Consider the following 25130-nt stretch of genomic DNA (forward strand, 5'->3'; position numbering starts at 1 on the left):
GCAGGGGAGCGGAGAAAAATGGAAAGAAAAGGCTAGTTCAGACTGCACATTGTTTGAACCACTAAATTAATTCATCAAGAAATTGAAACAAAAATATAAAATGACAGAAACACTCAACATGTCAAGCAGCAACTGTGGAGAGAGGAACAGAGTTAACATTGCAGGACCATCACTCGTACTCAGGTACTCAGAACTGACCTACTGACTATTTTTGGCATTGCCTGTTTCTGTTTCAGGTTCGCAGCATCTGTTGCATTTTGCTTCAACTACAACTCCAGCAGTTGGATAGCTAACTAAATAAAAAAGTACTGGCTCATGTCTCCTCCTACTGTGGTTACTCAATGAATATCTTCCCACAACGCTGAAAATAAACTTCCTTCCTTCACAGTGTAATTTATTGTAACTGAAGCACAAAATTTTTCTTTTCCTTACTTGGGTGAGTTCGTCCAGCAAGCATCCACCGAGGATCATAAGGTGCTTTTGTCGGAACAAATTCAATAACTCTATCAATGGGATCCTTGGGCTTGAGGATGGGCACGGAACTTGATACATTCTACAAATAAAAAGATTGTACAAATAAAATCAACTCCAATTTACAAAACAAAATACCACCTCCAAATCTACCAAAGCAAATGCAACATAAAATTTATAAGACCAGCAGCAACAAGGCAGATAAATGTCATTAAAAGTTCATCCATGATGAAAAACATCCATTATGAATTTTCCACAGAAAAAAAAATTGTGAGAAAACCAATAAAGGTTGCCTGTAGGTACAGGAGATAACCTTTCAACAGAGGTACAAATATCCTTCTCCCAGGCACCCTCAATTCCACAAAGCCACGTACTTTAAAAATAAGTTCAGTTAAAAAATAGCACCTAAATTCAATGTCAACTTTCATTATCACATGGTTCCACATACACACCTCACTCAAGTTCTCTTAAAATTGTGGATTATTGCCTATTGAAAGTGCATCAGTTCAATGAGTTTAAATTCGTAAATGTGGAAACTAGCAGCTACATAGTTCGTAACTGTATAAACTGTCCATTAAGCCTGCAATTACAAACAGTATATATCTTTATCTATTAGATATTCAAGACTTATGAACAGCATTGCCTCAAATGTATATTATTGTCTATTAAAAAAATTGTCTGTAGCATTTTTGATTAAAGTTTAAAAAAAATCTTAAAATAAATGTCCACATTGTTATCTATCAAACACATAATTTATATGTTATATGAAATTATAATGGTTACAGTTATGATCTATTATAAGCAGATCTGGGTTTTCTTTGTTACGTGTATCAATGCCTGTTAATAAACTAAGCAACTATTAACTGAAAATTAACTATTCTCCTGTAATGGTTTATTTTTGGCTATCCAAGTAACAGAGTGGGTTACTACCAGCTGCACCTGTAGTATTTGATTACAGTCATTTTCTTTTAATAGTTATCATAAATAATGTATATTAAGAGGTCATGAATATTTTTGCTCAAAATACAACTTTGAAAACAGACCTTGGGCATGTAGGACAGCCACTGGAGAAGGACGACCACTCCCTCGAAGTCATCATAGACTGTTGTGTGGGTCACACCATTGTTGTGCATGATCTGGACACCTCCCAGCTGGTTGTTGGACGTGTACACCTCTCGACCTAGCACCTTTGAGATTTAAAAGCAAAAGCAACACTGAAATTAACATCAAAACAAGTTCATCACAGTTTTGATGGTTTAGCAATTTCCTTGAGACTTTCTAACCCCAGGTTAGGGAAAAACCTATCTAATTAGATAAAAGAAAAACGCAGTGCAAAAACTTTTTACATTCACTAGTATTAATACTTTTTTAAGAAAATCATAGTTTTCACCTGGATCCTTGAGGTAATATACTCTTTCATTATCTGAGAGGGCTTCCCTACTCAACTCAGCCTTTCCAGGTCTAGTAGCAGAAGGACCATTGTCAGTGGTCCATTGCCCCAGGATTTCTGCATTGTCGACACCAAACTTTAGCACATCCCATAGCATGTACTCCTGTAGCCTGGAATATGCTAGCTGTCAAATCTTCCCTTACACTTTTCTTTTACAAATATCTCATTGCGCTGGAAGACCAACAAGTTTTGTACAGAGCAAAGAGCCACCAAGCTCATATCTATTTGATGTCTGTTTCAATATGTGTCCCTGGGAATGGCCCATAGATCAGAGTCCTCGGTTACTCAGCTGCTTGAGATGAACTAAGCCGTGGACTCTTAGGTCCTTCTCCACGCCCTCTTAAAATATCCACTGGTTCTTTCCCACTGCAGCTGAGGACCCCTCGTAAAACATTTATTCCAGTTGGAGCAAGGCCAGGTCAGAACTTGAGTGGTTGAATATAAAATAAGACCGGGTTGATGGAATTGCCACACACCTGGTAACACTAACTGGTTAAAAAAAGGTTTCCATGGCCACAATACTCAGCGCTTTGAAACAAGGACCGGTAACCACCGAGTAACGGCAAGAAAATCAGGTAAATATTACTCAAATAATCTGAAAATGACAATTGTAAGATTCAGACTTATATATACATCAAAACATGCAGTGAAATTCATCGTTGGCGTTAACAACCAGCACACTCAAGAATGTGCCTGGAGCAACCCGCAAGGGTCGCCTCACACTTCGGTGCCAACATAGCATGCCCACAATGTTCCACGGATCTCTAGAATATTTTAAATATTAAAATATTCTTAACGTCTGCACAACCAAAGAAATGCACATTCTCAGAGGAAAAGTTTTTGAGATTTTGTTGAGTTTAAAAAATTGAAAATATGAAGTCTGTTGTTAAATCACTGGTAGATCTTAATTACATGATGTTCAACCAGTATATGAATGTGAAAAGATCTGATGAATGCTTATATCCTTTGAGTAAAGTAGAAAAGTACAGGGGTAAATGCAGTGTTGAGACTACTTTGAAGCACATTAAGCAAAATTTAAAAGTTGCAAATTCTGGAAATCAGAATTAACAGAACATTCCAGACGTACAAACCTATGAATTTCCAGATATTTAACTCCATCCAGAATGTGGAAGATTCTACATCATAAATACCAATCAATTAATTTTGCTTCTACAAAATATTTAACAAACTGATAAAATTTGTCATATTTTCAGTTTACATTAATATTTGAGCCAATATTTTGTTTTGGTCTGCAATTGGAGGTGAGCTTGAACTTGATGTATGTCATTGCTCAAACAGGAAATTAAGATCAATACCCTCTCCTGCACAAAAAGGTCCACGATTCAATTCTAGGCTGTATGCAGTATCCATTATATTAAAACTGGAAGTTATGGCAGAGATGGGGCATCTTGATATTGTCCGGAACTATGCCCCAATTTGCTCCACTAACCCAGCCCTAGTGGGAAGGGAAACTGCATATTCATATTTTGTCTTGCCGTGTACCCTGGAAGGGCAAGCATGGAACCCAGATGAGAACAGGATTACAGATGGCTGGAAATGAGTTTCTGTCCAAGAGTCTCATTAAGCTGACCTCAGAGATATCAGTACCTACTGGAATCATTAACAGAGGTCAACTTAAGTTTGTTTACATGAGTTTGTCACCATGATGTTTTGAACACGTACAAAGCATTTTCATATTAACAGCATATGAAATTTAAAACATTAGCCCAACTACAATTGTCTCTCTGATAACATTTTAACATTGCTGTGTATATGGGCAACAGTTTTCCAGCCATCTTCAATAGGTACATTTAATGTCAGAGAAGTATATACAATATACATCCTGAAATTCTTTTTCTTTGCAAACATCCATGAAACAGGAGTGCCCCAAAGAATGAATGATAGTTAAATGTTAGAACCACAAAGCCAGTTCCCCCCTACCACACATAAGCAGCAGTGATGACCCCCTCCTCCACTAGCAAAAAGGGATTGGCACCCGCCACTGAGCACTCAAGCAAAGCATCAATAAAGACACAGACTTGCAGAACCTCAAAGACTATTCAACATACCACAGGCTCTCTTGCTCCCTAATAAGGGAAAAAGAGGTATCCCCGTTTCACAGCGAGACGGGAGACATTAACAAAAAACTTGCTGATTTATGATTTAAAAGTCTGTTGCGTTGCTTTTTACGAGCTCTGTGCCCAAACAACTCCGGTCTCTGGGCACACAGCCAGCTCGCTGCTTACGACCTTCCATCTCCCATGACGTATCAGATGGCGGCAAAGGCCTCTTGGCTTGTGCAGTGACAAATCATGAGAGAGCACACAACATAGCTGTCTGTGCAATGCTTACAGCGCCAGCTGTAATTCCTGCTACTGCCTGTAAGGAGTTTGTGCGTTCTCCTGTGACGACGTCGATTTTCCTCCTGGTGCTCCAGTTTGCTCCCACATTCCAAAGGCATTATCAGTGAGGGTTAGTAAGTTGTGGGCACGCTATGCTCGCACCGGAAGCGTGGCGACAATTGAGGGCTGTCTCAGCACATCCCTAACACCATAGCACATTTCACTGTATACTTCAATGTACATGTGACAAAAAAATGCTAGTCTAATCTTGAATTGCCCACTTCCAGAGTTAGTACTGGACCTGTAGACATTTTGGTATTGTTCAGACTGCTCCTGTGGTTGGACCATTGCTCTCCATATCATTCAGATGGCTGAAGATTGACCATACTTCTGAATGAGCTACGCCTGCTCATGATTAGCTTTGTCTGCAGATGTAAGTCATATTCTAAAGCACCCAGCACTAACTATCAGGGACTTGAACCTGAGCACTACTGAATAATGATGTTATACCTTCCCCCTGTCCATACCCTTGAGGGGAAAACCAAAAAGGATGCAACAAGCCCACAGCTTTTCAACATTCTGCCTGGCAGTGTAGGCATTTGTAATAACACTTCCGTGCCACGGGCAGTTTATTTTATGAGGAGAGAAGCACATCATTGCAAGCCAAACACATCAGTCTGGCACTGTCTGCAATAAAACACAGGCTGAGATTTCGACTGCATTGGAGAGATATACCGCACAATAAAAACCAGCAGCACAGTTTATGCAGTAAACAAGCTCAGCACTTCCCCTCTTCAGAGTAAAGTCGCTTCAGCCCAAGTTCCTCATTACACGATTTATGTGATGATAATTCTGAACACCCAGGATGATACCTCACCTGTGACAGTGAATTACCGGCGTTCATCCACCAGTATGAAAGACCCATAATTCACCAGCACTGCAGGTGTAAGCAAGAGTTACGATGGGTTTTTCCGCATGAGAAATAGCTGGAGCCCCTCCTCCAAGTTTAGAGGAAGCACTTCACTAATCCTGGAACATAATTTTAGAGCAAAAAAGATACAAGGCCTGAATTAAATACTTACAATGTAAATATCTTACATCAAAACTTCTTCCCAGAATAAATCTCAGAACTGGAGAGACTATACTTATCTAGTTAAGGAAACCAAACTAAATCACATTAAGGCATAGCATTTAGTTAATGTACTTTGCTAACTTTGCTTAAAACACTTTAACATAGATGCCTGGAAAGCTTCCAACTCCTTTTGCAACTGTGCCTTTGTAGGTCACTTGGCTTCCAAAAGCAGACAGATGTGAGCTCAGCTTAACATCTCAAGGTAAGAGTTAATTCAAACAGCTACAAGTAATTCAACAGTAAGTACCTTCAAATTTTTTGAGGTTTAAGCCAGCATTTTTTAGTAGTTGGAACTTACAACCTTGCTCATTACCTGTGACAGTTTGAATTGTTCACATACTAGCTACTGAGATGGTCAATCTGAATACGTACTTAACACTCTTAGTGGGCAAAGGCAGTGATTTACCCAATACTTGAACACTACACTCAAGTTTCTATGAGAAAGTGACAATATCAAGTCTGCAATTTTAAAAACAGCTGTAGTAAATCTGCAATTTTACATCATCAAACACAATGGAAAACCGCATTGATGCATCACCTGCAATGCATCAAAATATTCTGACCCTCTTCACCTAGATGATTTTGCTCAACATTTGATAAAGAGTCACCAAAGAAGTTTTGTGGAGTGTTAAAGAAATAGGTGAAAGGAATAAATTTTGACAATTAAAATTAAAACTTGTAAGGTGCAAGATGGCAGGATTGAAACACTACCAAAACTGGCAACCAAAGGCTGCACCAGTGATCTGAAACCAAACAAATACCGGAGGCTGCTTTAGAAAGTCAATCTGAATACTGCCATCATCCAACATCTACACACCATGGTACTGGACAACCATACCTTAGGAGGAGTTACGCACTAACATTCCTCCTACTAGCAACACTGTGTCCTCGGTGCTTGCAGAGAATTCCACACAAGCATGCTCAAGCAACAAGCCAGGCTGCAGCCTAAATCACAAATGCAGAGCCTCTGCTCCAAACAATCCATGCACTTTCAGTGATAGAAAACTCCTTTTGGACTCATTGACAAAACACCTGCCAATTCCAATGCAAAAGCATTTTAGCATTCATATCACCTCAGAGACTTAGTCACTTCATTTTGCAATTACTACTTTGCTCATGAATTACTCACTACATTTAACTCCACTAAATTTCATCAATTTACTAATTATATTTAATTAGTGATATTCTAATATTTAAGTAAGCTTTGAAAAAATTCTACATGTAAAACATTTTATAAACCAATTGCATTCCCAAAGTTGTTAATCATATTTCTGCCAATTTAAGTTTTTAGCTCTTTCCATTATAGACCCACCATTTTCTCCTTTAGAAATACCAAAAGTGATTAAATAACAATAGTTCTTAAAATTCCAAAATGTGCTTTAGCCACCATGCACTTCTTTCTGGCAGTGGAAGAACATCTGGTTAACTCAATTTACACACTAATAAAACAACACCATAATCAGAAATGAAAGGGTAGAGTAATTAGTCACAAGAATAGCAATCATTAATTATTAATTCCAAATACACAGTATGGTCAACTGTGGATGAATGACAAAATTGCATTTTGAAAAAGGTGGCCAACTGATCGAAGCACACAAACTGGGTCTCAACTTGGTTACAGCAATGATGACCAAGAATAAAATTGCAAAATAAAAAAATGTTCTGAAAAATAAAAGCAGAAACGGGCTGGTAGGTTGCTTCATCCTAAAAGTTCAAGGTTCAAAGTAAATTTATTATCGAAGTACCTGTATGTCACCATATACTACCCCGAGATTCATTTTCCTGCAGGTATTCACAGTGGAACAAAGAAATAAAACTAAATCAATGAAAAACTACACACAAAGACTGACAAGCAACATGCAACGGAAGACAAACAGTGCAAAAACAAAACAAAACAAATAAATAAATAAATAATATTGAGAACATAGTTTAGACCTTGAAAGTGAATCCATAGGTTGTGGAATCAGTTCAGTGTTGAAGTGAGTGAAATTACCCACAATGGTTCAGAAGCCTGGGTGCTGAATGGTAATAACTGTTCTTGAACCTGTGGCCATGGGACCCAAGGCTCCTGCACCTCCTTCCTGATGTCAGCAGCAAGAAAAGAGCATGCCTGGATGGTGGGGGTTCTTAACTACTTTACTTGTGGCAGTGGACCTTATCGATGTGCTCAAGGATGGGGAGAGCTTTTCCTGTGATAGACTGGACTGTATCCACTACTTTTTGTAGGCTCTTCCATTCCGTGCAGGTTCTGCTATTCAACAAGTTCCTGGATGATCCTTCACCTCAGCATCACGTTCCTTCACAAACTCCCTTCACAAACTAAATAAATAAATCTATTTATTCCACTAATATCCAAAACAAAACCAAAGAGCATCTATAAAATAATGCTATTTCTGGAAGGAATACAGCAATACTTGATTAGGAGAGGATGTTATGGAAAAAAAGGCACAAATTTAATAAGTTTCCAGAAGATGCAATAATGATTATTGCGAAGTGGCAGATATGGTTGATAAAAAAAGTTGTAAATTAAACTAAAACATTCACCATAAAACGTTACTCCATAACGGATGGGCATAACAATAGTAAAAATTCTTTTTGTAAATTCTTTTTTCTTCTTTCTCTGGATAAAAGCAGGAAGGCATCTTATTGAAAACTGCTGGAAGTTTATTTATTTGCCGATACAGCACAGGAAAGAACTTTCCGCACCGCCCAGCAAACTAACACAAGTCTAATCACAGGAGAATTTACAAGAACTAATTAAACTACTAACCAGTATGTTTTGGACTGTGGGAGGAAACCAGAGCACCTGGAGGAAACACATGCGGCCACGGGGAGAAGATACAAACGCTTTACAGGTAGAGGTGGGAATTGAACTCCAAATGCCCTGTGCTGTAGTAGCATCATGCTAACTACTACACCTCCATGGTGTCCCTAGTTCCACGATGAAACACTAGCATCTTGAATATGGACTATCCAACTTGCCTGGCACTCCAAGCTGGGATTTACCTAACTGCACTGTGACACTGAACTTCAGATGGAATCCAGAAAAAGACTGCAATTTTATTGCATTTTCCCCAACAGGTGTATCAGGTAAATTGCTTCCCAAAGCTGCGTCAGCTGGACAGCAAATCCATTCCTCTGAATCAAGAGGGACAGCCATGAGGGAGAAGAGCCCCTGAGCTCAATATCTGGCAGCTCCATGCTGTCAACCTTGAATTGGGGCAGCATGGTAGCAAGGTGTTAGTGTAATGCTATTAAAGCGCCAGTAACTTGAGTTCAATTTCTGCCATGGTCTATAGGGAGCTTGTACGTTCTCCCTGTGACTGTGAGGTTTCCTCCAGATGCTCCAGTTTCTTCCCACATTCCAAAGAAGTGCAGATTAGTGGGATTATTGGACAACACACACAAAATGCTGGTGGAACGCAGCAGGCCAGGCAGCATCTACAGGGAGATGAACAGTCTACGTTTCATGTTCAGGACTAACATTAGTCCCGACGAAGGGTCTCGGCCCGAAATGTCGATTGTACTTCTTCCTATAGATGCTGTCTGGCCTGCTGTGCTCCACCAGCATTTTGTGTGTGTTGCTTGAATTTCCAGCATCTGCAGATTTCCTCGTGTTTGGATTATTGGGCACATGGAATTAACTGGGCAGCACAGGCTTGTTGGGCCTTACTATATGGCCAAAATAACGAATTTGCATTTTTGTACTTAATGCATTATTTATACATTTTTAATTGACTTAAGTATTTGGGAACACAAGACGTTTGTGATTCTGGACCAGGATGCGAGAAACTGCATCCTAGTCCTTCCAAGACAGCAAGTAGTGCCCCTGTCACTGGATGTGCATTTGTTGCTATTTAACAGTGATTTGGCCTCTCTCAGTACTGCTAACTGAACTCCCCTCCAGCTAGCAACTCAAATAGTAAGTGTTTAGCACAATAGAGGCAAAATTCTTTGAGCATGAAAACAAAGTACATTCAGAAAGTTTTATTTGCCAAGGGTTTGAATGATTTGATGTCATTGTCCTGAACCTCCTATCTCTTTCTTGGTCCAGGACGCCAATGCGCTCTAGTTTTACATTGGCTGCAACCAAGATGACAGCGGCAGACATGGAACAGACAGGTTACTGCATACTTCGCAAGCTTGTTCTGAATGTGGACAACTTGCCTCAAAGCCAGCTTAGGCCCAGTTTACCAGGAAATAGTTAGAAACTGGCACGTTCCCACTGGATGTTTTACAACATCTTTCTCTTGAGATGTGGTTTTCCAACACTTCAGAAATTGATACTCACAGGGAGCAAAGCTCTTTGTCAGATCACAGGTTCAAAGCACAGGGCTTAAACCACCACTACACCAACCCTAAGCAAATTGATAGCAAATTCTCATTAATCTTATGCATACACAAACATCTTACACTGGAGTCTAGCTTTGTTCTTGAGGAGCAGATAGATACATTTTGTAGCTTCATATACATCGTGGCATGTCAAAGGCAGAGGTCAGGACTTGTTAAGGTATTAGAAGAAAGGCAATGAATATAACAGACATGATTAAACCTAAGGAAGTCCAACAATTTGAATAAACCCAATACATTTAATATTACTCAACTGCCAAAGAGACAGTTGAATCAGTCTCCACAGGAAGATTAGCGTTTTTCCCCTTCTATGTTAGGGATTTAATCGTGAAAGCCAAGAAATTGCATTGGTTATGAGCCCACATAATGAAGCTGATGGCAGCTTCATAATGTGGTGGCGATGGAGAGGTTCCAGAGGTTGCTCATGAGAATGATTCCAGGAATGAAAGGGTTAATTTATGAGCAGTGTTTGATGGCTTTGGGCTGTACTCACTGGAGCTTAGAAGAATGAGGGGATGGGGGATCTCACTGAAACCTATTGAATACTGAAAGGCCTAGATCGAATGCACTTGGAGAGGATGTTTACTATTGTGGGAGAGTTTAGGGCCAGAGGGCACAGCCTCAAACCAGAAGGGTGTCCCTTTAGAACAGAGATTTCTTTAGCCAGAGGTTAGTGAATCTGTGGAATTCATTGCCCCACGTGGCTTTAGAGGGCGTCATTCAAGATAATTAAAGTGGAGGTCGATAGGTTATTAATTAATAAAGGTGTCAAAGATTACAGGGAGAAGGCAGGAGAATGGGGTTCAGAGCGATAATAAATTACCCATGATGTAAAAGCAAGCAGACTCAATGGGCCAAATGGCCTAACTATGCTCCTGTCTTATGGTTTAATAATTTCAAACACCAACATGGCACAACCACAGCAATCTGAAACCATCCAGGATCATGGTACTTCTGTGGAGGAGGGAGCCAGTGCAGAAATTGTTTATTTTTCAAAGAAAATATCTATTAATGTCACTGAAGTGCTTGCACTTGTCAGCACTTTCATGGTATAAGCAGATTTTCATCACTCATGCGTTAAGCGGTCAGGGTCAGCAGTTGTGAAAATATGATCGCACACATGGAACCCGTCTGGTCGCCTCTGTTTCAGCGAGGCACCAAGCACAGGGTGCAACCTATTAATGTAAATGACAAGTCAGAGCAAAGGAACCATGAACCAAGTACAGCCTAACCTTGAGGGGACTCTGCAGTGACACAGACGGATGCTCAGGACTGTCAGGGATGCAATTTCTTTGATATTTAGTGGTGTCCCTTTTATCAGCTTTTCCTTTTGAATACACAGCGAGAGTATTTACTATTTTAATGGCTTTGTAGAATCACTACAGGAAGATTAAACTCAACAGATTAATAAAATAGGCTCACTGAATAGAAAAGCTGACACTTGCTGGATTAACACTGCTAATATTAAATATCCAACAGACACCAATCTAGTTCTGAGATATTGTGTTAGATTTTATATGACTCTCTGCACAACCACAGACAATTTTATTTGTTTAAAGAATACACAAGGAGCATTTTTTCCTTCATTTATTCAGACAGTACTGCTGGAAACAAATCTGTTGCAACACTCAAAAACTGAAAATGATCGCAGTATTCACTAAAATAGGATTTTTTTTCTACCAGTGTAATTTTCACGTGGAACAGAATATATCTGAAATTCACTTTGCTTGGTGGTCCATTTCCCCATCGGCTTGAACGGAGCATGCTTATCACCTCACAAAGCTCGACTTCCTGAGCCAGTAGGGTTCTTGTATTGAGTGCCAGAATAAGTTGTTGGGAAAGTATCGGGAGCGCTGAGATTCGGAAATCAAACTGCACACACAAAAAATGGCATTGAAGCTATACAAAATCCTGGTTAGACCACAAGTGGAGTATTGTAAGCCAGTGGTTCCCAACTTTGCTTCATTTTGCACGGTATCCTTACATGTTCACACTCTGTAAATTGTGTCCCGATCTTTGGCTCTCGCAAATAAACACCCTGTGGCTTCATGGACCTCCTTTTACAAAGTTGTAAAACTCTTGCTCTGGGATTCCTAGGGAGTGCTGGCAGCCCTACATGCAGATCTTCCTGTGTGCTGAGCAAATACTTATTACTTTTACTTTCTTTATGTACGTTCCAACTAAATTATTTCAATATTATTCAAACCTCTTGGACCCCCTGCAATCACTGTCCTTCATCCCTTACCAAAACCCCATCTTCCAGCAATCCCCCAAGTGCTGGGGGAGGTCACAGATCACAAGCTTGGAACCGTTCAACGAGGCAACACAAGGGAGTTGCAAGGTAATATCATTATTCCAGGGATCTTAAAGAAGAAGCAGAAAAGATGACCACAAACCCATTTTAAATGCTGTTCTCGAGTTAGTGAACACTTTCAGAATCAGAATCAGGTTTAATAGCACCGGCATTTGTCGTGAAATTTGTTAACTTTATGGCAGCAGTACAATGAAATACATGGTAAATAAATATAGAGAAAAGAATCTTAACTACAGTAAGTACATCTATTAAATAGTTAAGCTCAATAAATACTGCAAAAAAAATAGAAATAAAGAAGTAGTGAGGTAGCGTTCATGGCTTCAACGTCCATTTAGAAATCAGTTGGCAGAGGGAAGGTGGTGTTCCTAAATTGATGAGTGTGTGCCTGCAGGCTTCTTTCCTGATGGTAACAATGGGAAGAAGGCATGTCCTAGGTGGTGGGGTCCATCATCTGAATATTAACAAGATACAGTGAAGCGAACACCAACTACAACAAGAATATTGAAATGACACTTGTATTATCCTTTTGTTCATTCTGTTCAACCCATTTATTTTGAAAGTTCATTAAATATTGAAAAGAATAATTTTAAGTCAGAATCAGAATCAGGTTTATTATCACCCGCATGTGACGTGAGATTTGTTAACTTAGCAGCAGCAGTTCAATGCAATACATCATCTAGCAGAGAGAGAGAAAAAAAATAATAAATTAAATAAACAAGTAAATCAATTGAGTATATTGAATTTTAAAAAGTGTGCAAAAATAGAAATACTGTATATTAAAAAAGTGAGGTAGTGTCCAAAGATTCAACGTCCATTTAGGAATCGGACGGCAGAGGGGAAGAAGCTGTTCCTGAATAGCTGAGTGTGTGCCTTCAGACTTCTGTACCTCCTACCTGATGGTAACAGTGAGAAAAGGGCATGCCCTGGGTGCTGGAAGTTCTTAATAATGGATGCTGCCTTTCTGAGACACCGCTCCATAAAAATGCCCTGGGTACTTTGTAGGCTGGTACCCAAGATGAAGCTGACTAGATTTATTCCCTTCTGCAGCTTATTTTGGTCCTGTGCAGTAGCCCCCCCCGCCATACCAGACAGTGATGCAGTCTGTCAGAATGCTCTTCACAGTACAACTATAGAAGTTCTTGAGTGTATTTGTTGACATGCCAAATCTCCTCAAACTCCTAATAAAGTATAGCTGCTGTCTTGCCTTCTTTACGACTACATCGATATGTTGGGACCAGTTAGATCCTCAGAGATCTTGACACCCAGGAACTTGAAGCTGCTCACTCTCTCCACTTCTGATCCCTCTATGAGGATTGGTATGTATTCCTTCGTCTTACCCTTCCTGATGTCCACAATCAGCTCTTTTGTCTTACTGACGTTGAGTGCCAGGTTGTTTCTGTGGCACCACTCCACTAGTGGCATATCTCACTCCTGTACGCCCTCTCGTCACCACCTGAGATTCTACAAACAATGGCTGTATCATCAGCAAATTTATAAATGGCATTTGAGCTATGCCTAGCCACACAGTCATAGGTATATAGAGAGTAGAGCAGTGGGCTAAGCACACACCCCTGAGGTGCACCAGTGTTGATTGTCAGCAAAGAGGAGATGTTATCACTAATTTGCAGAGATTGTGATCTTCCAATTAGGAAGTCAAGGATCCAATTGCAGAGGGAGGTACAGAGGCTCAGGTTCTTCAACTTCTCAATCAGGATTGTGGGAATGATGGTATTAAATGTTGAGCTATAGTTGATGAACAGCATCCTGACGTAGGTCTTTGTGTTGTCCAGGTGATCTAAAGCCGTGCGGAGCGCCATTGAGGTTGCGTCGGCTGTTGACCTATTGTGGCGACAAGGCAAATTACAATAGTCCTCGCTGAGGCAGGAGCTCAGTCTAGCCATGAACAGCCTCTCAAAGCATTTCATCACTGTCGATGTGAGTGCTACCGGGCGATAGGTATTAAGGCAGCCCACATTCTTCTTCTTAGGCACTGGTATAATTGTTGCTTTTTTGAAGCAAGTGGGAACTTCCGTCTGTAGCAGTGACAGGTTGAAAATGTCCTTGAATACTCCCGCTAGCTGGTTGGCACAGGTTTTCAGAGCCTCACCAGGGACTCCACCATCGGAATCTTCCACCTTGCGAGGGTTCACTCTCTTCAAAAACAGCCTAACATCGGCGTCTGAGACAGAGATCACAGGGTCATCAGGTGCATCAGGGATCGTCACAGTTGTAGTTGTGTTCACAAGTCAACGCTTGTGTTAAAATTTCATTCCTGTCTATTGGAATTACAGTTTAAAAACTGACAAAAATTTTGGTACTCATCCACTATGCCCCACAGTGCCATTCTATCCATGGATGTGAAAGATCCATATAATTTAAAGCTATAATGCTTTAAATTCCATTCCTGTTTTACACTACACCTGGAACGCTAGCGGGAAAATCTATCCTTAGTGTAAATCCATCAAGCAGTTTTAAATATTTCCCAAACACCATCCTTTCCTTCTTTCTCTGCATTTACAAATTAGAATATGCATGTCAATTAGGTCTAACAATAATTTATTGCCTCAATGGTGTTAATTAGCATGTTACCTTTTAATTGTATGATAGGAACTGCTTGCTCATCACCTAAATACAACAGATTATTGTGTCAAAGATACTTTCATGGAAGTAATATTATTTGCTTGACCTCCTCCAAAGTCCCAGTTGCTATCTGTGTGGAGTTGGTACATTCTCCCTGCAAGCCCATGTATTTTCTCCGGATGCTCTAAAGATATGTTGGAATGTTAACTGGCAATTGTAAATTTTCTCCTGTTGGGTACGTGAGTGGAGTGGTGAGGAAACGCAGGGAATAAAATGACTAGAATAGAATGGATTCCTAATGACCAGCACAGGCTTGATGGGCCAAAGGGCCTATTTCCTTGCTGCATCTTTCTATGACCAGGCTTCCTTCAGAGGCACTGTGTTCAAGGTTCTTAATCTTCAAGAAGTATATCCACATTTACCTGAAAAATCTATCAGAGAAGTTGGAGAACAACCTGTGCAGATTAAATTCCTCACCAGAGAGGAAAGGAAATTCAAAAGAATTGTTTAGTTGGATGAATCATAAACTATCCAAACTGGGACAGGGCTCAGGCACAACCCTAGGCCATTTTCGACAGAACTAATAACACAATATTCCACCGATATTATCAGAGTAAATTTGAGGCAAAGCAGAAAAATAGGGCAAGTCTCAGCAAAAAATGGCCAGTTAATTCAGGGTAGGAAAATATCTTTCTCAGGGCCACAAAAAGATATATTAACCAGTGAACTAAAAGCCAAGAGGGACTATACAAATTAGACTGAAACAATGGTGTCTGAAAGCCCCAGTTTCTGATGCATCACTCAATGACTCCAATTAAATGCTTGATGCAAATTTGCTGTGAATACTAATGCAAGTTGCATACAAAAATAATTGTAAACAACAGGTGAGCATCATGGGGAAATATGCCTGTAGCCACTCGGGGTGGAATGGACCATTTTAGACCAGACTACTGTCCAGACCTGTTATATGCACCATCTTCCCACACTTTTTCTAGCTGTTTAGCAGCACACAAGCAGACCCACCACACTGGAGGCATTTAGTTAGGCAAAGCAGGCTCGGAACATGATCCAGAGACTCCACTGACAGAATACTCTGACAGTTCATGTACTGTCAAGCTCTCATGTTTCCACACAGTGAATAGTCACTGTTAAATTTATTAATATTGCATTCCAAATTCCCCACTGCAGCCCATAAAGCGTTTGTATGCTCTCCTCGTGAGCACGCAGGTTTCCTCCGGGTGATCTGGTTTCCTCCCACATTCCAAAGATGTACCAGTTGGGAGGTTAACTGGTGATTGCAAATTGTCCTGAGATTAGACAAGGGTTAAATTGGGGATTGCTGGGCAGTGTGGCTCGAAGGGCCAGAAGGGCCAGTTCCACTCTGTATGTTAAGAAACAAAGCAAATAAATAAATAAATAAATCCTGAGGGACGTGGTGTGGAATACAGAACCACCAGTCTTACTGTGTAGTAGATTTCAGGAACAAGCCCAATGTGCCAATCTGTCTCTTGTAATCATGGACATTGTGTGAAATGATATTAGGTGAAAGATGAGAAATGAAAATATAACATAAAGGCTGCAGTTCTCCCATTCTTTAATTCCAGCCACAGAACTCCAGACCATTTAGCAAGAAATGTACAAAGACTGATTTCCATTCCAAAAAAAGTTAGCTGCTCACACTTTAGTGCAGAAGAGCAAATATTTTCCAGTCTCATTGGGAAGCCGAGCAGTTTGTCCCCATTCACCTTCAAAATCCAGTGTATTTCACAGCTTCAGTTTGATCTGGAAATTCATGCCGTTCAGAAGTTGTCTCTTACTGGAATAAAATCTGGAAAAGCAGCTTTGTCATGAATGTCAATCTGAACAATCTTACAGCCCATCACTTAGGTAACAACTCTTAGTTTCATGCCATAAAACTGAGGGATCAGGTGTGAAGTTCATCAGCTCTTCTCAGACCAACTTCATCATTTCCTTAGCATATACTTGAGATGTTAAATTCTCAGTGAAGGTTCAGTTTATGAGATGGCCTCACTGGGTTAAAAAAAAAATGAATTGTCAGTACCAACATTCTTCAGTTACCTTCCTCTTTTGTTTTTAATGACAAGTCCAGCATCAGAGTGGATGAATGCTCGATTAAATCTGATTGCCAGTTCTGAAATGCCAGCTGTCTGTCAGACAGATCCAACTTAAAAACAGCAGGAGATGGACTCCCCAGGATCAAAAAGGTACACTCAGCGGCCACTTGATTAGGTACCCTGCGTATCGAATGAAGTGGTCACTGAGTGCAAGTTTGTGATCTTTTCACACACTTACTTCAAGTTTTGACGTGTTGTCCGGTCAGAGATGCCCTTGTACACGCCACGGTTATAATACATGGCTATTTGAGCAACTGTCACCTTTCTGTCAGCTTGAACCAGTCTGGCCATTCTCCTCTGAACTCTCTCATTAAGAAAGTGTTTTTGACCAGAGAACTGCCACTCACTGGATGCTTTTTGTTCTTTGCACCACCCTCTGAACTCTGGAGGCTCTTGTGTGTGAAAATTCCAGGAGTCAGCAGTTTTTCAGATTCTCTAACCACCCCATCTGACACCAACAATCATTTCACAGTTGAAATCACTTTGATCAGATTTCCCCCCCATTCTGCTGTTTGGTCTGAACTATAACTGAACATCTTGACTACGTCTGCATGCTTTGATGCATTGAGTTGCTGCCACGTGATTGGCTGATTTGATACTTGCATGAATGAGGTGTACAGGTGTACCTAATAACGTGGCCCGAGTGTGTATACTGAATGAATATCAAAATAATCTACATTAAAGTATTACAAAAGTACAACTAGGGGTGGAATTAGCTTGGTAAAAAAAAACCCATGCTCCCTTTGTCCTTTCCCCTCACAAATATTTTAACTGTAAATAAGATTCTCTATCCCTGATAGCATAAGATTCCAATTTTATAAATATTTGAATTTTATAAAATAGAACAAAATTCAAGGTTAGAAGTCTTTTGGTCCAGTCCATAAACTAAATACTCATTATAAGTAAAATTACTAAAAATCTGTCACAAGTGCTATCCTCAACATTGTGGAAGTGTCAACACACATAATCTAAAACACTTAGTGGAAAATAACACAAGACTAATTTATCCCATTCTAAGAGTTTTTTTTTTATCATTAGCAATAAAGATAACTGAAGAATGAGAAGCCTATATTGTTACTACTGACAAAGCAGTTTTTTTAAAAACCAGTAGGGCCATCCCATAAACGGAACCTTTATTGAGTCTTAGAATCTCAAGTATATACAAAGGAAATGATAAAGTTGGTGCAAGAACTGAATCCTATTTTGTATTCATGCTTCTTTTTTCCCTCTCTTAAATTAACAAAAGCAATTTCACTCTCAAAATGCCAGTGTTTTTGTAGCCCAAGGCTTTTTTTTGTGTGAGGTACCACAGTTGTTCAGTTCTTTCCATTTCATACTATTTAAGGCAGTCATTCTGAACCTGTTATGAGGCTACAAACTGCTACAAACCCAGTGGATTTGAAAGAATTGAGAAAGAACATGGTTTCAATGGCTGCCTTTCCTTATTTCTCCCCCATCCCCCACTACAGATTTCTATGTGTTCTGCCAATGACCCCAGAGCTGATTAATAGAAATTATGCTGCCTGAAGGTTATTGCATACATCTCAGCATTCCTACAGTTACTAACTGCTGCCCTATAAAACCTTCCAAGACAGCAAAGAGTGTCCCTGTCACTGTATGTGCATTCTGTTGCTGTTTAATAGAAATAAGTCTGATTTGACCTTTTTTTTTACTTTAACTCGTCTCACCGCTGGTTGGCCATGCAAAGTGATGGTGTTTAACACTATGGAGACAAGTACCTTTTCAAGATGAACACAAAAAAAATTCAGACATATTCAAACTCAGAGAGCAAAAGAAAAGATATGGCAAGGATTAAGTGATATTACTTCGTCACTAAACCCATCTTGCCCTTACTCTCTTAACGCTTCCTTGGTCCAAGTTGCTGACTCATGGCACACCTGCCACAGTTTCACACTGGCTGAAATCCTTTGGCATCTCACTCAAGCTAATATCTCTTCACATGCAAGTTGGCACAGCAAGTTTCAACTGTGCTGCTCATAGAAAGTGCCCTGGGCTGGATTCCATCCAACCTACAAACAATATTCCTCACAGAAGCCTGTGTTTTCCAGTGTACATACCATTAGAACTGAGGGGGGGGGGGGGGGGGGGATTCCTGTCCTTACCTACTTTCTGAACTGTGACAACAACTGCAGAGACTCATGTCAGAGGCCTGACAACAACCAGCAAACCCAGCAGAAATCAAAGATAATCAATGTTTCAGATCGATTGCTGGAAGTTATATATCTGAAATGTGAATTGTTTCCATCTCCACAGATGCTGCCCAACTCAATGAGTGTTTACTGCATTTTCTGTTTTTATTTTAGATACTTAGCACGAGCACAGAGCATGTGGGTTTATGTTGGCTGCGTAACTTGGAGACAAATCACACAGAGAACTTGCCCAGCTAAGGATTAAGATTGCACTGGATCCTGCACCAAACATTAATGTCCTTAAATAACTAAATAAAAGTAGTTGAATTTTATTCTGGAACTTCAAATTAAAAGCTATGACAGATTTGCTGCACTAGGAAACAAAACATTCTTTAACATCGTGCTTTAACATCTTGTGGTGGAGGTACAATTCTTGAAAGCATCGATAAAGTCACATTTCAAAGTCAAAGTCAGGTTTATTGCCATGTGCACAACTACATGTATGCACAGGTGCAATGAAAAAATACATGCAGTAGCATCACAGGCATATGGTATTAGGTGCACAAGATTAACAAGAAAAATAAATTAAGTATAATTATAAAAAACTATTCAAGAAAGAACAAAAAATGACAAAGTCCGTTGTAGAGCCAGATGGTCAAGGTATATTGCTGTAGGCATTGGGGAGCTTTGCCATCTCAATTTTTCTTCAAATGGCAGAGAACCAGCTTCTGTACCTGCATTCATCTAAGTCCACATCACTTGCAAAGCCTATCATAGCTTCTCGGTCCTATTCAAGACAGCAAAGAATGGCAAGTGTCGATCCAGGGATAGCGAGCAGAAACCCACTTTGAATCACTCACATCTAAGCAAGGTAGCTGCAACTTTGTCCCTCCAATTCCTTATACAATTTTTTCATTATGTAACACAGTAAAATAAAGCAATCTAACTGCATTAAGAGAGATTTTTACCGGAATGAAGTGTGGATTTATACCACATTTAGCATTATTTTAACTTGCTAGGAGATACTTCAAGGCAGTTTTAATTACAGGTTTGCCACCCTGACAAGTAGAGACTGCTATGATTAAAATCAACATTCATTAGTGACTTCCTTTATCCCTTACCTCCTTCATAGTACACATCATGTTAAATGGCCTCTGTTCAGAAACTATTCAGTTCTTAAAAAAAGTTATATTTAGAAAAAAATTCTGATTAATATTGTTTTACCCTGAAGAAAACCAAGATTATCAGTTCCATTTCTCAGATCTGTCCACAGTTTCCTTCCTTGAGTGGCATATATAATCCTAGAAATTAATGTTTTAATATTACATTAGTTCTGGAACACTACAGCACAGAAACAGGCTCTTTGACCCATCTAATCCATGTCAAACTATTATTCTGCCAAGTTTCACTGACCTGTACCCAGGCAATATAGCCTTCCATACCCCTCCCATCCATGTATCCTACCCAACTTTTTCAGGTGTTGAAATCAAACCGACATCCACCACTTCCACTGGCAGCTCGTTCCACACTCCACCACTCTCTGTGTGAAGGTGTTTTGACTTGTATTCCCCTTAAACATTTCATCTTTTAACCCATGACCTCTAGTTCTAGTCTCACCCAACTTCAGTGAAAGAAACCTGCTTGCATTTACCCAATCTATACCCCTCATAATTTTGTATATCTCTATCAAATCTCCCATCAATCTCCTACACTCTAAGGAACATGATATTTACAAAATATTATTGTGATTACTTCACTTCTTTCTGGCTCTGTATCTCACTTGAGAGACTAACCCATTTACTTTTAATATATTGGGGGATATTATTAAATACTGACCAAGGAACATCATTATCACAAATGCAATATTGATCCTCCAGACACATGTAAGTAAGCAGAAATTCTAGACACAAATTGAGATAATACTTTTAGAATTGGTTGTTTGCTGCTAAAGAGGATTGTTCATGCCATGTTGAGGTTCTTTCTGTGTACAGCAAAGGCAAGTGGACTTTTTTTAAAGTGGCAATGATCAATGGTTTTAAACAATGAAAAAACTTAAGGAATCAGTTTTAAAATGCTTAGGGCCTGTGGAAAATATTGCAGCACAGCTTCTGCTTAAAAAAAAAATGGAGATGGAGATGAATTTGTAGGGAAATAAATTTGAGATAGTTTCTAACATTTTCTGGAATCAGAGAGTTTAATGAGATCAAAGGCGCATCCAGTAGGTGCTGCTCTTCACTTGCAGATGCTACTTAGCAAAGTCAGTGTACTTTAATCTGGGTGCACAGAATCCAGAATGTGTTTTGGAAGCAGCTCTTCGGGCAGTGGGAGGGGTTAATGTTCAGTGGGCATTTATTGCCTCTATTGACTCATTAACTCAGAGTGCAGTGGGGACTTCTGGCATTTGACCCAGAGATGGACTTGGCAGTGACAAAGAACATGTGCATGCCATGACTGTCAGCTTTGGTCATGAGAAATAGTTTCTCCTTCTTTCTCTCTTGAAGAATAGTGGAGGTTTCAATCCGGGATATATATGTAGCTAATAGATTGTCAGTCACCAATCCTAGTTCTTCTTAGGACATTAGCCAAAAGTCTCTTTACATGGACCTCTTAGCAAAGGTAGATATTAATCAAGAAATTCACGATTGTCATCAATGTGCCAGTGGAACTTTGGCTGAATGAGTAAAAAGATGTCAAAAGATGACGACTTCATACTTAGTACAACACTCATGGTCCACCAGGCATCAGTGATCTCTGCTCTCCTAATTATGCTTCTAAGATCAGGACAAACCACAGCAATTCAAAGCACTGAAAAGATATCAACATCTGCCAAATTCACTGGAAGGATAAGGGAACCAATGCCATTGTCCTCTCTCAAGCCAACACCTCCAGCGTTGAAGCTCTAATTACAACCTGTCAGTTCCACTGGGCAAGCAACCAGAAGATTTAGATTCAAGTTTATTTATCACATATACATGGAGTCAGACAGTAAAACACGTCGCTTGCATTAACAATCAACACATTGAGGATGCATTGGGGGCAGCGTCACCACACATTCCGGAGCCAACATAGCATGCCTACAATACTCAGAATAATACAAAACCCCCGCCAAAAAAAAACACAACAAGAAACAGAACAACACCACCAAAACAATCTCCCATTCCTCCCTTCCACCAATGCACATTCACAGTCCTCGAACCCCAAGGCTGTCCATATTCTACCGCCTCCAGCAGACCTGGAATTGGACATTCATATTGGGTCTTCGACTACCCAAGTGGACTCGGAGCTTCGGCCAACAGGCCTCGACTTCTGGACTTACAATTCGACCCACATGCTTCGACCTTTTGCATCGATCCCAAGACACACCGATCACCAAACACTAGGCCTTGAACTCTAGTCCCATTAATTCACGAACCCAAGGGGCTATTGGACTTTGCCCCCCTTGCCCGCACTGACTCTGGAATCCGCCGCCAACTCGCTGACCCTGGGGGACCCACAGCCTTTGTCCATGGTGGTCTGTCGGACATGCATCCTGGCATAATCAAGGATGACCCAAGTTCAAGTTGCTGTGCTTGAAACACTGAGCAGAGACTCAAGACTCCAGGCTGTCCTCTAATTTCACCATATCTCTGGCATTAACCCCCAACCTGACTCCTAATTTCCCCGTCGGTAAGACCATTCCCATGAACCCAAGAAAAACACTTAAGAACAGCTAAAACTGAGCCACGACCTCAGTGGAGCTCATAGCTTGGCACTATCTTGCATTTACCATGATTTAAATGGTTGATATTATATATCTGAAATAGACACTATTCCAAGCCATCATGAGTAGAGATCTTCAAGCATTTAGATGTAAAGACTGAAATATATGCTACTCTAAAAAAAAACTGCAAATATCCCTGTTGGGAATCTCTGCTGTAAGTGGAGAAGGAGAAATCAGGATAGCACAGAGAATCATGTATTCATGCATGGAAGTATACAAACTCAGAACTCACAAACTACCTACCAGCCCAGCCCCACCGGGACCTTTGGCTTCACCTGCCAAACAGCCTACAGATCCTCCACAGTGACTTTCATCAGTTCACCTCAGAATCTACAAAACTGTAACTGATGTCATCCCCAAAATCCTGGTGGAGAAAAAGAAATCTCTAGTGAAGAAGCCTTTTGCTTTCTAACAGACTTGATACCCATGTTATTACCAAACACTGAAACATCTCAGCTGAACGTCTGGGTCAAATGACTGATCATCTTGGACAAATCACCATGCACGAACACCAGACTTTGCTCACTCTTCCTAAAGTGCAGTGGCAAAAAATTAAATCAAGCTCCATCATGCTGAATCGTGCAATGAAAAAGAAAACTCAAACTAAACTCAGACCTGGTACAAAACAGTCAAATGAAGGGCAAGATTATTGCAATGTCACCAAAGCGATGACCCAGTGAATCATACATTCAACTCCTCAGCATGGTCGCAGAGGCAGCTGGATGTTGTGTAGAACAAGAGGACAGCCTTGAGCAGAGGGCATTGAAAAAGCTAACTTCAGTATCCCAGCACAGAAGGCATAACATAAAAAGATGTTTAATGTGAGATCTCATCCGCTTGAAATATCTTGTTAACTCTTCACATGCTGGACATTACTTTGAAACACTGTGTTTGTTGTGGAGACAGACAAAGCTGCCAGTTTGCAGCAAAAGCAGGTAATCAAGCTACTGATGGAGGAATAGTGACCAGGACATGAAAACACCCGCTCTTTTAATAAAGACCTTGGCTTTGTTTTTGTCAAAACAGGTTAAAGCAGTTCAGCATCAATCAAACAATAGCACCTCTAAGAAATCAACACATCTGCAACACTGAAATAGCAGCTTTAATGAGCAAGTTCTGGAGCAGGATTGGAATTCACGGCTGCTCTATTCAGCAGCAAGACTGTGGCCATTTGGGCAGAGTTAACATACAAGAATCTGATTTGTGGGGAACCAACTGAAAAGTGGCCTTTGGTTAAGCTCAGGTGCATCAAGCTGTCTTTGACTGATGCAGTTTCCTTGTGTTAAGATGAGCTGTTGCAATATTCGGCTCGTCACCATGCACAAGCATCATCAGCACCAACCTCAATTATACCACAGGGCCTTTTCAGGAAAAAACATAGCTGTCACACAAGCCTAGCACTCTATCAAGGAACAGTAGATTATGAACATTGAGCTGAACTGAATATAGACTCAATCGATTTCGAGTTTTATACTCTATGCTTTCATTCATTCTCTTTGTTGTTGTTTGCATGATTGTTTTGCATGCATGGGGGTGGGGTTTGATGGTTTTCTTTGAGTTTCCACCGTTTTCTTTGTTTCGTGGCTGTCCATCTCAGGGTTGTATACTGTACACGTACTTTGAATCTTTTAAAGACACAACCTGGGGCTTGGAACTGTCTTATGGTCAAACACAGTTGGCTATAGGAATGGAACCCATAGAACTTAACTGTAAATGCACATGGCCATTTATGCACATATTGTTTAACTAAGAAAAAATGCTATTTATTTGGTATCTATTCAGACACAACCCAGCTCTCTGAAGGAAAAGGACAAATAGAAGCAGAATTTTTAGTAGAAATGGAAAAAGAATAGCAACATCATTAAACACCTCCAAAACTCAGGAGACCAAGTGTTAAGCAGATGCTTAAAGCACGGACGGACGGACGGACGGGGGGTTGATTAAATTCATAAAATTAAAATCCTAGATTCTTTTTTGCTTTTAAGGAGGCTCAGAATCACGATTTTCTACCAAGTTTACTCTTCAGGGTAGGATGTGGATATTGCTTTTGCACAACTGTTGGGACACTTCCCTGCATCATAAAACAAGACTGGAATGATTTGAAGGTTTCTTTTTAAGTTGCACTTCATGTGGCATGTGTACTTAGTAAACTTTCTGCAGGATAAATACCACCAGTGAATGTCCATGAATGCACCAGGGAAGTGGCAAACTCCTCAGTGTTCCTGTTGTTTCGAGTGCCACGGTGGGTATCTGTTTAGTCTGTAACAAGACTGCATGGGTTCTTACAAATCTGGAGCTTGTGCCTGCAATTTCTTCTGATTCACCTGGATCAATGCAAGAAGCCTAGTTTGTACTTATCATGAGAACATGACTTTGTGAGACAATATCTATTTCCACTAATGCAGGACCATAGAATTACACAAACTGCTATTACTGTGAAGGACAA

The 25130-nt window shown here is 40.1% G+C and overlaps 2 protein-coding genes across 2 annotated transcripts in view; one reads left to right on the top strand and one right to left on the bottom strand.

The window, feature by feature from the left end:
• Positions 1 to 393, top strand: part of aatf (apoptosis antagonizing transcription factor) — a 177325-nt gene extending 176932 nt beyond the window's left edge. Inside the window, exon 12 of the mRNA XM_059973294.1 lies at positions 237 to 393. Within this exon, the coding sequence (XP_059829277.1) occupies positions 237 to 297 (61 nt within the window). The 3' untranslated portion in view covers positions 298 to 393. The remainder of the gene's footprint in view (positions 1 to 236) is intronic.
• acaca (acetyl-CoA carboxylase alpha) overlaps positions 1 to 25130 on the bottom strand; it is a 286714-nt gene that overhangs the window by 70264 nt on the left and 191320 nt on the right. The window contains exons 45-46 of the mRNA XM_059973293.1: positions 1515 to 1658; positions 433 to 553 (exon numbers count right to left, since the gene is read on the bottom strand). Of these exons, the coding sequence (XP_059829276.1) occupies positions 433 to 553; positions 1515 to 1658 (265 nt within the window). The remainder of the gene's footprint in view (positions 1 to 432; positions 554 to 1514; positions 1659 to 25130) is intronic.

The sequence above is a fragment of the Hypanus sabinus genome, chromosome 6 (assembly GCF_030144855.1).
Source record: "Hypanus sabinus isolate sHypSab1 chromosome 6, sHypSab1.hap1, whole genome shotgun sequence".
Taxonomy (NCBI): domain Eukaryota; kingdom Metazoa; phylum Chordata; class Chondrichthyes; order Myliobatiformes; family Dasyatidae; genus Hypanus; species Hypanus sabinus.